Consider the following 17266-nt stretch of genomic DNA (forward strand, 5'->3'; position numbering starts at 1 on the left):
TCAGCTAATAAAAGCTCTCTTTGATTGCATACATTTGGAGCCCAGGAGGGAGACTGGAGCCCATCTCACTCTTCTCAGTCGTCTGAAGCCTAAGTGAACACCAACTAACTAGTTCCTCACTTTTCTGCCTTCCCAGGAGTCAGGAGAAAAGGCTTGGAAATTCAATGCCAAGGCACACATTGTTTGCAGAATGACTGATGGTATACATCTCCATATTTCAGAGCTTAGAAAGATAAGTTGTCCTATGCTTTACACCGAGCAGGACACCTAGAATTACTAGCTCAATTCTACCAGAATTTTTCTCAAAGTTCAGTTATATATGGGTCCTGCTAGGTCTAGAACCACAAGAGTTGTCTAGGCTGACTCAATTTATACCCAGAGACTTATCAATTGTGATATTCAAATGCTTAAATAGACAGATGAAGATATTAATGGAAAAGACTTTGTGTCCAAAACATCATTAAGAAAAATGAAAGGTGAAAATCAAACTGCTCAAAATATTGCAACAAATTGTAAAAATTTATATAAAAACAGTTCCTATAAGTCAATAAGAAAAAATATTACTAACATAATATAAAAATGAGCAAAGAACATGAACTGGCAAATTATAAGAGAAGGCTAACAAATAGGTAGGGGAGAAGTTTGACCTCAATTGTAATGTAAAGGCCAAATGAACAAAAAACTGGATGTCATTTGCACTTCTTAATTTGGTGATCAAACAAACAAAAGAGTTGATAGCACCCAGTTTCACAAAGAGCTCAGAGAAATGACACTTCCATCCATTCCTGGTGACTCTGACCACCCCTCCAGAGTGAGATCCGGCAGTGCAGAGCAACAGCCCGAGACACGTAGACACCTTTTGACCGAACAACTCTACACCTAGGAACTCAGCCTAAGGAAATAGCATGGATATTTGCACAAACTGAACTGCTCAGATGTTCTTGGAAATTTTTTAACTAGAGGAAAAATTAAAAACAACTTAAATTTGACCAATAGGAGCCTGCTTAGGGAGACGGTGGAGTATCCACACAGGGGCCTCTGTGCAGTCGTTGAAATGATGTGGAAGAACATGTGATGGCATGAAAGGAAGTCACTTGTGACAAGTGGGAAAAGCAGCAGCTATGTACCTAAATAGTACAACCCATGTTTGTCAATATAGTAAATATTAGAAACCATACAGCACAATGTCAATGGGTGATTTTATTTTCTCCTTTTTGTTGACCTCAATATTACAAGTTTGATTTTCTTTTTTCCTGCTAGTTTTTTAAAGAAAACATTACGTTAGCCCTAAAAGAATCTGGTTTCTGCGATGGGTGGTACAAATACAAACAGAAAGTGAATGTGAAAGCATTTATTAAAATCACATTTCCTTATATATGTAAATCACTGCCATTAATGCAGACAGAAAAGCAAGAGAATTAAAACCACAGATGCAGACAATAGATGACATTTCTCCTAACACACAGACTTAACTGACTCTTCTTCAAGAACCTTCCTCTTGCACACCAGAAGCCATTTTTCAATGTTTAAATAGAAATGCAAGCATCATCACATAAGTTATGTCTAAGCTGTAGGAGAAGAAGGGGATTTTATCTATGCAGCAATTAAAAGAAAGGGGAAAGTATTCGTAGGAGCCAGTAAATGAATATTCAAGAGAGAAGATCAAGACAACAGTCCATCATTAGGGAGAGGTGAAGGGATTTCTGTGACTAGTCACATATCTTTCTGGCGTTGTGTGGTGGGGACAGGATTGACCTACTTCTCTGAGCGCCACCAGCAAGCCACTCTGTCTTGCCTAGAGAAGTTCTCCTGGGTGGAAACAGACACCACTTAGGAGAAAAGGAGTATTAAGGCACTCTGTGTTTTAATGAAGCACCCAACTCATTTTTTTCCCACATAAAGTAATTACAAATTTTTCTGATTTAAAAGCATGCAGCTCAATTATGTAATTGCCTAATAGGGTATGCGGGTGCTGTGGATCTTATCTGGTCTCAAGGGGACATAATCTGAGTTTCGGAGGCTTTAATGATGTATTTACTCAAGAGACGGGATTGACTCCAGCTGACGGCAAGGGGACCCACAGGTAAACATCATTTACATGTGGCTGTTTAATTAGCCACTTACCCAAGAAATCAAAGTAAATATTTCTGAGCTTCATTAGACTCTTAGCCAAGTAATTTTTAGTAGAACTTCCTTAAATTTTGACAATCTCTCTTAAGATTTTTATCTACAGAGAAATATTTAACCCATGGTATTTACTAAACGTGTATATTGTTTCAATATAGGGAAACAACTCAAAGATACTTGATTTTGCTAATAGTAAAAGGATGATGTGTAAACCAAAACAGTCCTAGAACTCATAAAAGCATTTTGTTCTAAAGTTCTCAAGGCTTTCCCTGCCCATGTCATTTTGGTGACATTGTTCTTTAGGGCTGTGCAATTTCTTCAGTCACAACCTAACCGTTTGAGAAACCGCCTGCTTACTTCTACTTTTAAGGACAGATTTTGTCATTAATTTATTGATAATTCTTATGATTGTCACTAAAATGATCATGATGATTTAAAAGGGAACAAAAAACCTACTAGGGGAGGCAGAATATCATTTGCTTCATAAGTTATTAATTGGGCAGCTCTCTTCTCATTCACAATGGAATTATTATTTGAAAAATTATGAGCGGATTGGTTATCTGGAACTTGGAATATATTTTCTAATATAAATAATACCTTTTTTAAAAAAGATGACTAGATGGCAAAGGGCAGTAGACCACTAGTTATTTCATCCTTGACATGGCTGAGATGTGACATACTTAAAGGAACAAGAATGGAAAACGGGAGCAGGCCCAGCGGTGCAGTGTTAAGTTTGGGCGCTCCACTTCGGCTGCCTGGGGTTCACAGGTTCGGATCCTAGGCATGGACCTAGCACTGCTTGTCAAGCCACGCTGTGGCAGCATCCCACATAAAGTAGAGGAAGATTGGCAACGTCAGCTCAGTGATGATCTTCCTTAAGCAAAAAGAGGAAGATTGGCAACAGATGTTCAGTCTTCCTCGCAAACACACACACACAAGAATGGAAAACAATGTTGTTACAAAATGGTGCTAAATAAAACGGACAACAAAACTAGAAAACAAATCCTTCTTAAGATCTACGCTTATCAACAGATATGGAATGGATCTAAAAAACACAGGTTTCTGTTGTTCCTCAAGGACACAGTTCTTTCTTAAACAACATTCACACAAATGGGATCATACCTCAAACAAAGACAAAACTACAGGTTATTTGCTGAGTCACACAAAGTGCAGTAAAATGAAAACGTGTGCAGGAAGAACAGCACAAGGTTCTCTCTGAAAAGGCGCATGGGCTCGGTGAGAGGCGCACAGGGCCTTATCCCCATAATAATTTACTTCGGGAGAAGGAAAGTGGGGAGGAAGGAGTTTAGAGAGGAGAAGGAGAAAAGGAGGGGGGAAGAAGAAGAGGAAAGAGCAGAAGGAGGCAGGGAAGGTGGGTGAATCGGGGAGAGAGAAGCCAAGTCGGGGATAGGAAGATGGGGAGAAGGAAGATGAGGGGGAGAAGGCCTGAAACAAACAGGTGCACTGGTGACGGCACATGTGAGTCTCGGCTGGTGGGCAGGGAGTTGCTGGGTTCATTTTATCACTCCATGTACGTACGTTTGAAATGCTTAAAAAGACGATTCCTACTCTCTTTCAATTAAATGCGCAAGGAAAGGAGGGGCTTGAGGAGGACTGAAGGTACTCTGAAAGGCTTGAGGGGTGATGGCAGGGGCTGTGGACTGCACAGCAACACGGGTGTGTGACTTTGATACAGGGGTGCAAGCCATGCCTCCAGGAGGGGCACGTGTAAAATCCCTGAACTTTGTGCATGATAAAAATAAAAACTTAAAAAGGATCAAAGCCAGAAAACCCTGTATTACATATACAGATGAGAAAACATACTTGAAACAAGACACGTTCAAATTAAGGAAAAGAAAGGCCATCTCTGAATACATGGCTTTTCTAGGGAATGACAAAGACTATAACGGGAAGGCTCTAAATCTGGGCTCCGGGGTCCTCCCCTCGTGCTTTCCTCGGGAATCTGCGCCATCAGTTCCATTTCTCTTCAGCATACTCTTCGTTCATACTCCCCTCTGCGCCAGCTCCTGAGTCAGGCCCCTCCCTGTCTGTCTGACCACAGCAGGGCTTCCTCCTCTCCATCTCAGTCCTAATCCAAGCAGATTAAATGCCCCAAGGCGCTGCAGAAATCTTATTGCAGCCCAGCTCAAAAGGCTCTAGTGGCTTTCACAGTCTATTCAACTACACACCAACGCCCCAGCCTGGGCTGGACCCTGCGCAACAGGGCATGACCAGTCGGACTTTCTCACCTACCATCCCCTGGAGCCCAGACTCCAGCCACAGGGGATGGCTCTGCTTCCTGGGTCAGCATGGAACAGAGAAGGAAAACCAGAATGCTGCAAGATGCTTCTAAGTTCCTTGGAAAATGTTGTGGTGGATGAGCTTAATTAGGTGACCTCCAAAACTTGAGTTAACTTTATGTACGGAGTTGAGATTCCTACATAAAACACTATGCAAAAGGCTTGAGATCAGAAAGTTAAAACAAATAAACCACAAAACCTCACTATTATTTAACCTTTTTTCAAATATGTTAACCATTGTTGAGCATGCGACTATTTCCTCAAATGAATAATTTGTACATCTTGAAACTTATTTAAAAAAAATAAAAATTACTAACCCCTGTCCTCTGGTCCATGTTTTTGACTGAAAAAACTTTAGACAGCTTAGCTACCTCTTCTATGATAGAATTATCATGTTCTTTTGAGGTGGCAACATGCTGACCCAACTGTGCCCTCAATAAGCCTGAGGCTGGTGCTCGTTCATATCTGTAAAACAGAAACAGGAGACACATTAGAGATTTGTAGTATTAGGTTACTTATGAGATTCCCACATTTTTAAAGGCCCCATAATCAAGTTAGTAAAGACAGTTTATCTAGAAAAGTCTGAAACCTAATATATTCTGGACTGAGGGAATTTCCAGAGTCTAGGTATTTCTTTTTTAATTTTAATTTTATTTTGGTTATGATTTCATTGCTAGCTGAGCATTCTCAACTTTGGCTGCATACTGGAACCACCTAGGGAGTTTTGCAAAATCCAGGTGCCTAATGCCACCCCTATAGATTCTAGTAAAATTGGTCTGAGGTGTGACCCCATCATCGGGACTTTTTAAAAAAAATTTTTTTATTTGAGTTCATGATAGTTTACATCATTGTGAAATTTCAGTTGTACATTATCTCTTGTCCATCACCACATAGGGGCTCCCCTTCACTCCCTGTGCCCGCCCCTCATCCTCCTTCCCCTGGTAACCATTGAACTGTTTTCTTTGTCCATGTGCTTATTTATATTCTACATATGAGTGAATCAGCTGATGTTTGTCTTTCTCAGTTTGGTTTATTTCGCTAAGCAGAATTCCCTCCAGGTCTTTCCATGTTGTTGCAAATGGGATGAATTTGTCTTTTTTTCTGGCTGCGTAGTATTCCATTGTGTGTATCTGTGTGTGTGTGTGTGTGTACACACATATGGCGCATCTTCTTTATCCAGTCATTAGAGTCGATGGGTACTTGGATTGTTTGCATGTCTTGGCTATTGTGAATAGTGCTATGATGAACATAGGGGTGCATATGTCACTTTGGATTGTTGATTTCAAGTTGTTTGGGTAGACACCCAGTAGTGTGATAGCTGGGTCATATGGTATTTCTATTTTTAGTTTTCTGAGGAATCTCCATACTGTTTTCCATAGTGGCTGCACCAGTTTGCATTCCCACCAGCAGTGTATGAGGGTTCCCTTCTCTCCACACCCTCTCCAACATTTGTTATTTTTAGTCTTAGTGATTATAGCCATTCTAACAGGTGTAAGGTAGTATCTTAGTGTAGTTTTGATTTGCATTTCCCTGATGATTAGTGATGATGAGCATCTTTTCATGTGTTTATTGGCCATCTGTATATCTTCTTTGGAAAAATGTCTGTTCATGTCCTCTGCCCAGTTTTTGATCAGGTTGTTTTCTTGTTTTTGTTGTTCAGTTGTGCGAGTTCCTCATATATTATGGAGATTAACCCCTTATCTCCACCATCGGGATTTTTTTTAAGGCTCACAAGGCCATGGTTTCACATCACTGCACAGATAGTCAGGCTCCTCTTAAATGTAGATAAGAGAAATACATCACATTTCCATCTCAGCAACAGTTGATCCTTGCTATATACTTACTATGAAATTTTTTAAAAATTAAGATACTATTAGGAAAGAGTTAAAAAGGAAGGCTATATTGCTGTCTAGACTACGGTATTTAGATACTAAAAGGAAGCAGGGCCCCTTAAGGAAATGCCCTGTTTCAGTTCTGGGGCAGGAAATGTAGAAGACGAGCCTGGAACACCTCGTCATACTAGAAAGTATGGAAGCTATGAAAGACTAATGAACCATGTTAAAAGGCCTCAGAGACCATACTGAAGGGGCTCCTACTGGCCAAAGATGGGAAAATTTGAGCACCAAAAAAAATAATGACTGCAATGGACTGAAATACAGCAAACCTATAAAAATCCATGAGTTCATTTAAAAAGCAAATAATAAAAAAAAGTTTTAAAAATAATAAAAAATCTTTAGATTCAGCCTTAAAAAGGAAAGAAATCTTGTCACATGCTACAACATGGATGAATCTTAAGGATGTTACGCTAAGTAAAATAAGCTAGTCTCAAAAAAACAAATACTGTATGATTACACGTACATAAGGTACCTAGAGTTGTCAAATTCATAGAAACAGAAAGCAGAAAGGTAACCGCTAGGAACTTGGGGAAGGAGAAATGGAGAGCTGTTTAACGGATATAGAGTTTCCGTTTTGTAAGATGAAAAAGTTCTGTGGATCTGTTGCAGAATAATATGAATGTACTTAACACGACTGAACTGTACACTTAAAAATGGTTAAGATGGGAGCTGCCCTGGTGGTGTAGTGGTTAAGTTCGTGTGCTCTGCTTTTGCAGCCCGGGGTTCGCGGGTTTGGATCCTGGGCATGGACCTAGACACCACTGGTCAACCACGATGTGGCAGCGTCCCACATATAAAATAGAGGAAGATTGGCACAGATGTTAGCTCCGGGACAATCTTCCTCAAGCAAAAAGAGGAAATCTGTTGCCAATCTTCCTCACAAAAAAAAAAAGAACATAGTTAAGATTGTAAATTTTATGTTATGTGTGTTTTACCACAATTAAAAATATAAACAAACCAACCAACCTTTGGAGGTTGCTAGGGCAACAATCTGTTATTTTGAAAATTGGTAAGTAAAGGGATAGAATCAAGAATTTATCCTGCCTTTGTGGTCAAAAAACACATTTCACAATTAACAAGTAGATGATGGGAAAAATTCTTCCAACCAATAAATGAAGAAGAAATTAATGAATTAGAAAAGGCAGCATTTCGTAAGTTCAAATTAATGAATGCATCTAGGAAATGATCATAATTTGGTGAAAACTGCCTAACAGTAAACTCCATACTGAAGCATTAGTCTATCGCTGCTCAAACCCAGGGATCAGTCTCAGCACCGCTAACAACAGGACAACCAGACACCACGTGCTGCCTGAGGAGATGTAATAAGAAGTGCAAGCATCAACTATGATGTTGTCTTGCCAAAATAACTGGGCTGGAATATAGTCGTGTATCTGGATTGAACCACCAGTTTACAGGTAATAGCATTTTGATCCTGATTCAAACAAAGCAAATGTAAAAAGACTTCTTTGAGATAATCAAGGCAAACTGACAGGGAATAGGTATTAGATAAAGTAAAGAATCTTGTTAGGGGCCGGCTCGGTGGCACACAGGTTAAGTGTGCACATTCCACTTCTGGCAGCCTGGGATTCACCGGTTTGGATCCCGGGTGTGGACATGGCACCGCTTGGCACACCATGCTGTGGTAGGCGTCGCACATACAAAGTAGAGGAAGATGGGCATGGATGTTAGTTCAGGGCCAGCCTTCCTCAGCAAAAAGAAGAGGATTGGCAGCAGTCAGCTCAGGGCTAATCTTCCTCACAAAAAAAAAAAAAAAGAATCTTGTTAAATGGTAATGTATTAAATCCTCATATGTTAGAGATATAAGTATTTGTGAGTGTTTATAAGTAAAATATGTTGTCTGTTTTAAAATACTCAAAGAAAAAAGTGTGGATGAGGGAAAGATAAAACAAGACTAGCAAATGTTGACAATTGGTGGATCTGGGTGATGGGTACATGGTACTTCATTATGCTGTTATACCTGCCTTTGTGAATGTTTTAAAAATTTCAAAGTAAAAAGTTAAAGAACAGTATACTAATGTCTGCAACTTAATTGAAAAGGCACAAAAATAATAGATTGTGACTGATGGATGGATAGAAGTATGGAAAGAGAGACACATGGGAGTGCAATAAAATGTCAATGGTAGAATCTGGGTGGTGGGTTGGATGTTCACTGTACAGTTCCTTTTACTTTTCTGTATGTTTGTAAATTTTCATAATAAAATATTTGGAAAAAAACTAAGTCTAGGTACAATTCAGAACCTTCTTTAATAAACCTTAATTGTCATAACCTTTGCCTGACCTAACTCTAGTTTTTCCCAAGACTTGAATAAAGTGGGATGGGTCATCAGGATCCTTGAACTTACCTAAAACCTTCCCAGAATGATTCTAGGTTTCTGGCTGGCCTGGTAGAAAGCCCCTTCAGCAACTTGCATTTCTTGGTTCTGTCCAGACCTCACCAACATCATAATGCCACCTAATTCCTTTTTTCTGATCCTATGTAAATGAAGCAACCTTTGCATGTACATTTGGTTTCACAATAGATTTCCCTACTGGGAAAATGCACTCACAGGCTACCAGCAAATTCTAGTCCATTCAGCCTTTATATTTCTCATAATGAGTAAATCAATTGTGTTTGCAGCCTGAAAGGATGTTTACTTAGGCTGAATTAAACTTGGAAACAAGTTGAAGTAGGATAAATTAACATTAGTTAAAGCAGTGGCATAGACTGAATTATCAGCGACCAGTCTCTCTGGTGACCGATATACATAGTGACTTTCTGCAGAGGCAAAGCCAAGGCAAGTCTGGTTACTAATATCCCCACCAAGTATAACCGTCCTTTGGGCCCTGGCATTATTAAAGAACTAGCTAAGGTTTCCTATAACTATTATACGCACTTCACAAAAGGATGAAACCCATTCACTGACTTGCATGGGGTCAAATAGCAAATGAGCTATGGAAGGAGACACAGCATCTAGAATTTGTGACTTCTGGACAGCTAAGCCAACACGTAAAGCACAAAACCAGGCTTTCTGGCAGATTTATTTCAGGACAGATTGGGCAAGAAGTACAAAAGCCATGGCTGCCCTTGCATGAAGTCTTGCCCATGGTTCTACATAAACACACGAAGTCAGAAAATTTACAAAGTAGTACAAAGGATTTAAAGGAATTTTTTCTCCTCTTTTGTCCACTTTACATTGGAAAATTTATAAAATCAATGTCACACAGAAAAAACAAAGTTTGACGTCAGCTAAATTATATACTCTTTCAATTAAAAATTAATAAAAGAATAGACTTTAAACAGTCTATGCTTAATTTTATATACTTGGAATGGCTTCCAATCAGAAAACTGCATTTAAACAAATGTACCAGCATTTCCTAACTACAACTGATTTATAACAGATTGGTAGTTTGACTAAAGTTTTAAATGCAGACAAAGTAATAAGTACCCTGAATTTTATTCTGAACATAATAGGCAGACTAAAATAAAGAGGATTTTACATATTGTAATCCAAATAATTAAAGCTGACAATTTTTCAGCATGAGTTTGAAACCACAATTGGGCAACTGTTTCTGAAAGTAAACACTAATAAGAGACAATTAATTAGTGGCACCTGGAAAAAAATAACATAATGGGTAGTCTCAATATGGTTTTCATGTACGATAAAACTACGTAATCATTTTTATGTTTTCCAGAAGGCAATAATGAACAAAGTTTTTTTTTTTTTTATCAATTACTCCAAACGACATGAATCATATTTTAGTAATTCATGATTGTGTAAAATAACAACTTGGTCCTCCACCTAATAATAATAAACCTTTCATATGAAGGTCTTTGAACATTTAATCTCTGATATAACAAAAATCAATAATGATGACAGGAATAGTTTTGTTCTTTTTTCTTTTAAGTTGCTTCTCTTTGTGAGCAGGAATTGAGAAATCTTCACACCAGCTTTTAGCGTACGCTGTGGGGCAGGTGTTCCATTTTGTGGATGAGATTAAACTAAAGAGACAGATGTCAACTGCCATGGTTTGGGCAGGGGCACAAGCAGGGCTGCTGCCACACCAAACACAGCAATAGGCTTTAAGGAGTTCATAACCTGCTAGAGCCTTCCCACTCTGCCTGGCTTAGAATTCTATGACATCAGTGTCATTAACAACTAAAGAACAAAAGTAGACCATTCTCTCCAAATGTGTGTTTCTGAAACAGTTTGTCAAGTTGACCAGTTGACTGCTTTGGTCCAGGGGAGATCACAAAGCAGAGAGGAATATTTCACTTAGGGGAATAGCCAGCGATGACTCTTGGGAGTTGAGGGGTCAGGGGACGGCTAGAGCAAGGACGGCAGCAGGGAGCCTGTGGCCATGATTAAAACTTGTTAGAAAGAATCTGTATTTAAAGACCTGACTGCTTTTCTCTCAAAGGTCATATAAACACTTGGCACCTTTACCAAAGCTAGAGAGTGAACCAGTGACAATTAGTGCCCATTAAACAGCATCCCCAGTCACAACACACAGGGCAATCTTAATAGCAACAGAACATAACGCTGACATTAGTAACCATTCCTGACTTCCTTATCTGGCTTAAAAAAATCATTGTTGTAAAGAAACAGTCTTGAAGCCTCCAGATATTAATTTTAAAATTTGTGTTGGTCATAAAGAAGGAGCATTTCTTAAGGAAGGCTGATTTATACAAAACTGTATATCAATAGTCACGTAAAATGCAAGCTTTCATAATGGAAATCAACGCTCCATTATGCATGTTGAGGAACTATAACAAATGCTTAGTCTAGTAGATGTAGATATTTTATCTTATCACCCACAATCACAGTTTGGCAGCCTAGGTTAAGAGAGTCACACAATGAATCATTTAGTCTAATAAGTCAGTTTGCACACAGAATTATAAATGCATATATGCCTTCTATGCTACATACCACAACTGTGCTTTATGCCAAATAGTATATCAACAGATATAAAAGGCAGTGGGAAAGAAACAGGGGCCTGGCTAAAGAGCCTCACATAACATAATCACCAAACGACCTAGAGAGCGCAGAAAGATTCTCCCCAGACAGCTTCTTCCACTGCCTTGTAAAGGAGTATTTAAGACTGCTGGTTTTGGGGCTGGCCCGGTGATGCAGCACTTAAGTGCACATGTTCCGCCTCAGCGGCCCGGGGTTTGCCAGTTCAGATCGCAGGTTTGGACATGGCACCCCTTGAGAGCCATGCTGTGGTAGGCGTCCCACGTATAAAGTAGAGGAAGATGGGCACAGATGTTAGCTCAGGGCCAGTCTTTCTCAGCAATCAAAGAGGAGGATTGGCAGCAGTTAGCTCAGGGCTAATCTTCCTCAAAAAAAAAAAAAAAGTGCTGTTTTTTATTCCATATGATAAAACACAAAGAGGATTTTCTTGCATTGCCCTTTACTCCTTTAGGTTGAAAAGTTACTGACCAGGAAGGTCATTTCCAGCATTGTCCATAGTTTGGAGATCACTAGTTCAGATCAGAAGGTAATGTAGGGACCTGGAATTGGCCAGCTCAAGATATGTCTCTTTGGCATCAGGATTATTTGAGGCTGATTGCTTTTGATAAACTGGGACAGGGAAGGAGGAATGGAACTCGCCCTTTGTTAGGACACGTTTACATTTGTAAGGTAAATCTCTATCTGTAAAAGGTGCCTCCCTCTCTGTACCAGGAAGAAGAAAGGAGATGACCTTCTCTCTAGAAACTCTTAATCAATACCAAAGGCAAGGACTTAAATCTGCATTTTATTGTGCTAGTCTGGTAACCTCCTGTAACTGACTTCCCTCCCCCTCCCAACGTTGACATCTCCTTAAAGATTAAGCATCTTTCTTTAGGCTGGGAACCGATTGCTGAGCTCATCTGTGACCCCCCAGGCCGAGGCAACACACCTGCCACCCCGCGGTGCTCACTGGGACAGCAGACCTATCCGCCTCCATCAAGCGCTGTGCTGACAGAGCAGCTTCGTGACTATTGTAAAAGGGACATTTCAATCATATGTGAAACACCCTGTTTGGGGGTATATAACCACTCTGTGCACCCCACTTCTTCGGTGCCCTTTCTTCCTTTGGGAAGAAAGGCCCCGGGCCATGGTTCCTCATAAAGCTTTGTTTAATTTTCTCTTGTTATTCTGTCTCATGTGAATTTAATTCGTTCTCCGGCCAGACGAACCCACATTTGGGAAGAGGAAATGTCTTCCTCCCCTACAGTAATGTAAACACACTAAGGACTTGTGAACCTCATCTTGTGGTCTGTTAAATGGAACCACAACATTGGCCAAGTTTTCTTGTGACAAGGTCCTTTTAGAAACCATTACCCTGACTTCTCCTCATGCCTTGATGGGACCTAATACACAATAGATTTATGCTGAATTCTACTCTGAAGAAAGTCATTAACATAAAACAGCCTCTGTGGCACACTGAAGGTAAAGAAAATGACGTCGGATATAAGACACCCAGACCCAAGGCCCTCTCACTCTCTCTGCCAGACAAGGTCCTTTCAGATGGGCTTTTGCAGACACTCATCTGCTGACCACGCTCAAGAAATAACTTGTTCTCTGCTAGCAAACAGTGGGGATGTATTTTAATAAGAGGAAATAGTCCGTAAAATAAAAGTTAGGACCCTGGCAACAATTATGCATGAATTAGACACTGACCAAGTGCCAGTACTGGACAGACCATTACACATATCACACATCTGTAACTCTATGAACTCAGTAAGAGGCTCAGATGCCACAAAGCTCCTGAGGCTATGAAAAGAAACCCAGACTACCTAAAGGGTGCAGAGAGGGTACGGAACAGATTTCTGATTGACTTAGGAAGGATGTACAAGAATTATGGTTCATATGTGCCAACTACGCTGCAAATAATTAACCCTCTCTCTCATCCCAGCTTTACGGCCATTTTAGGCATATCCTTGAAGAACTGACTCTCAAACCTGAGCAGAGTTCTCTTAAGGGCTCAGTAAAACCCAGATGGCTGGGCCCCACTCCCAGATTCCTGATTCAGTGCGTCCTGGGTGGGGCCTGAGAACATGTGCTTCTAACAAGCTCCCAAGTCTTGTTGATGCTGCTGGTCCAGGGACCATACTTGCAGATTGGGGGCCTGTATCACTAGCATGACCTTGGAAATTGAGGAACTCATTTGGGGTCTGGACTTGCCAAGGACATCTTCTAGGGTGGTGGCTATACTGGAGTATATCCTGGGTTATTCACCAAGGTATGCTGATATTCCAGACAAACGCTACCTGTGCTCCCTCCCCACAAGTAAGCCCTTAACACATTGTTATGAGTAGGGACTGAGTGGATCTATCTAAACAATGATTGTAACATACAGTTACAAAGAAGTAAATGGTAAAGTCCATGAAAAAGTTAAACTGACAACTGCAAGTGTCTACCCTAGTGGTGACCAAGTGGACTGGAGTTTTGTTTTCATTTGGAAGCATGTGGGAACGAGAATGGCCATCCTACCACAGCAGCAATTTCACCACAGTAATACCTGACTTACTTTTCAACACTCCCACCTCCAGGTAAGAGTCTCGGAGGCTGGTGAAGGGCAGCTGTTCCACAGGCTTCAAGGTCTTCTTTCAGAATGTCATTCTGACTATGGAGCCTAGAAAATAAAACAGGTGCTGCATGAGATGTTTATTTAAGCACAGCTGGTCAGCTTCTAGAAGCCACAGTGGTTCTTCACGGTTTATTGAAATGCATCTGTAATACAATCTAGACATAAAAATGCAGCAACTAGACTGTCTCTCGACAAAGATGTAAGATGGAGCAGTTCGAAAAACTTGTTTGCGTGTATGTGGCAGTTTTAAACGCATCAGCGGAAGTAACTTTTAACCCTTTGAAGACTTTAATGATGTTCACGTCCACAGCTGTGCAACCGCACTCCGCATTCCACCTGACTGATGGGAGTGCTACATAATCTTAACAGCAGAAAAGGCTCATTTTATATTGTCAATCACAACAAAGTTAGCTCTCCACAACTCACGTGAAATTTACTTAAATTGTCAGTGCTAAGAAATTGAACACTGCTGGCTGAAGTACTGGTTATGTTCTCCAGTTCTGAATGCAGAAAAATATTATTTCTCCATTCAGATCCCACTGCAATAAAATTTTCTCTATTTTTAGTAAGAATAGGGAGGCAAGGAAAGAGAAATGTAGCCTTCATTATCTATTTCCAGTCTACTGGGGGACTGGTCGAACCTAATGATTTGGCTGCTGTTTTACGTTAGGTCTGTCACAGTATCAAACTAGCCCCCAAAGAGACTGGTTAATAAGCCCCTTTAAATAAGTGTCTATTTGGGCCAGCCCCAGTGGCCTCGTGGTTAACTTCAGTTTGCTCTGCTTCAGCGGCCTAGGTTCAGTTCCTGGGGGTTGACCTATACCTCTCTCTTGGCGGCCATGCTGTGCTGGCAGCCCACATACTGACAAAATAGAGGAAGACTGGCACAGATGTTAGCTCAGGGCAAATCTTCCCCAGCAAGAAAAAATTTAAAAAAATGTCTATGTGGGGGAAAGCATGATTCTAAAAAGCTATGGGACAAGATACCAAAGACAAACAGTACTTCTACGTTATAAAAGCTGATGACATATGTAGTTGGGAATATTCAACATGTACTCCAAAAAGAAAACGAAGTAACTTAGAAAGCAATATGTTAATTAGCAAAGTATTACTAATTTGTAATTAGTACAACAGTGGGTTAAGTTACTGGCTCTATTTGATGGCCATGTGACTAATATCACAAAGATGAAAGAGATGTGCTCTGTCTCATTGGAGGGTGAATGGCAAGTGTAGGCTCAGGCTCACGCTGACTCTGAAGCAGGCTTTCATCTTGGGCAAAAAATATAAATGCTCCCCCTCCCCTGATTCAAGCCCTATTCTGGACTCTGGGCCACCCTGTTGGTGCCCCACTTCCTTGACAAGTCTTGAGCTCTTGTCTAAACTCTAAGGCTGAGATTCTTAGTCCCTCTGGGCCACCAGATCCTTCTTGGGTCCTTCACTCCTGAGCTCCCTTGCCAAAAGCCTTCCATTTTTTGATTGAATTGTTTGTCTGTATTTTTTTGGTGAGGAAGAATGGCTCTGAGCTAACATCTGTTGCCAATCTTCCTATTTTTGCTTGAGGAAGATTGGCCCTGAGCTAACATCCATACCAATCTTCCTCTATTTTGTATGTGGGATGCTGCCATAGCATGGCTTGATGAGCAGTGTGTAGGTCCGCACCCAGGATCTGAATCTGCAAACTCCAGGCCACTGAAGTAGAGCATGCAAACTTAACCACTACACCACTGGGCCAGCCCCTGGATTGTTTTTTTGTTGTTGAGTTGTATGAGTTCTGTATATATTTTGGAAATTTACCCCTTGTTGGACATATGATTTGCAAATATTTTCTCCCAGTTGGTGGGTTGTCTTTTTGTTTTGTTCATGAATGGCCAACAGGCACATGAAAAGATGTTCAACATCACTGATTATTAAGGAAATGCAAATCAAAACAAGGTGATTTCATCTTACACTTGTCACAATGGCTATAATTAACAAGACAAGAAGCAACAAATGTTGGAGAGGATGTGGAGAAAAGAGGACCCTCATACACTGTTGGTGGAAATGCAAAGTGGTGCAGCCATTATGTAAAACAGTATGGAGATTTCTCAAAAAATTAAAAATAGAAATACCATATGATTCAGCTATTCCACTACTCGCTATTTATCCAAAGACCATGAAATCAAGAATTCAAAGAGATTTATGCACCCCTATGTTCGTTGCAGCATTATTCACAATAGCCAAGATGTGGAAGCAACCCAAGCGCCCATCAACGGATGATGGATAAAGAAGATGTGGTATATATAAACAAAAGAATACTAATCAGTTTTAAAAAAAGACAAAATCATGCCATTTGCGACATGGACGGACCTTGAGGGTATTATGCTAAGCGAAATGAGCCAGACAGAGAAACATAAACACCGTATGATTTCACTCATATGTGGAGGATAAGCAAACACACAGATAAGGAGAACAGACTAGTGGTTGCCAGAGGAGAAAGGAGTCGGGGGAGGGCAAAAGGGGTAAAGGGGCACATATGTATGGTGACAGATAAAAACTAGACTATTCGTGGTGAACACAATGCAGTCTACACAGAAACTGATACATAATAATGTACACCTGAAATTTACACAATGTTATAAGCCAATATGACCTCAAGAAAATAATTTGAAAATAAATTTTTAAAAACCCAAAAAGCCTTCCAGACTCCTGACCTATATGACTTATAGTACCTATAATACTTCTTTTTCCTTAGGCAAAATATGGGTCCTAATTCTTCCTGGAAGGCTTTATCTTGTCACCAGTTAATTCACAGAATAACACCTGCCCTTAAGAAGAGGAAGATAGGCCCACCGGAGGTGAGCCAATTTCAGAGCAGCAAAGGAGAGCACATCATCATGGGAAGACAATCGGGAGCTGTGAGGCAGTAGAGAGGCAGAGAGCTCCCTGGCATCACAGGGGCTTGACTACAGAGGAGGAACTTCAGCCAGGCAGGATGTAGACGGGGGAGGAGATGACACTTCAAGCTAAGGGGTAGCACAGGCAAAGGTGACAGGAAATGCCAGGGTAAGAGGGGTGCAGGACCAGCAAGGACACCAGTGTGGCCAGGTGGGGGTTGCTCTTGGTGGTGATGGGATAGTAATGGGAAATAAAATTCAATATGAAACTCTGGTGAGAAAACAGTAATAAATCTTGTGGATTTCTGAGCTACAGCTGGTTTCTTGAAAGTAGTGTTTTTGAGAGGGTTAGCCTGGCAGCTATGTGCAGATGTGGTTGGTGAGGGCAGAGATTTGAAGCTTAAGCCCAGCCAGAACACTGAACTTGTGCTCTAGATGGCAGGGGAAGAGCGTGTAAGTGTGACAGCAGTGGTACGGGTGGCAGAGGGGGAGAACA

The 17266-nt window shown here is 40.7% G+C and overlaps 1 protein-coding gene across 2 annotated transcripts in view; it reads right to left on the minus strand.

Moving 5' to 3' along the window:
• KIZ (kizuna centrosomal protein) overlaps window positions 1–17266 on the minus strand; it is a 118249-nt gene that overhangs the window by 33699 nt on the left and 67284 nt on the right. For both annotated transcript variants that reach the window (XM_070588594.1, XM_070588595.1), the window contains 2 exons: window positions 13838–13942; window positions 4745–4892 (listed from right to left, as the gene is read on the minus strand). In XM_070588594.1, the coding sequence (XP_070444695.1) occupies window positions 4745–4892; window positions 13838–13942 (253 nt within the window). The remainder of the gene's footprint in view (window positions 1–4744; window positions 4893–13837; window positions 13943–17266) is intronic.

The sequence above is a fragment of the Equus przewalskii genome, chromosome 21 (assembly GCF_037783145.1).
Source record: "Equus przewalskii isolate Varuska chromosome 21, EquPr2, whole genome shotgun sequence".
Taxonomy (NCBI): Eukaryota; Metazoa; Chordata; class Mammalia; order Perissodactyla; family Equidae; genus Equus; species Equus przewalskii.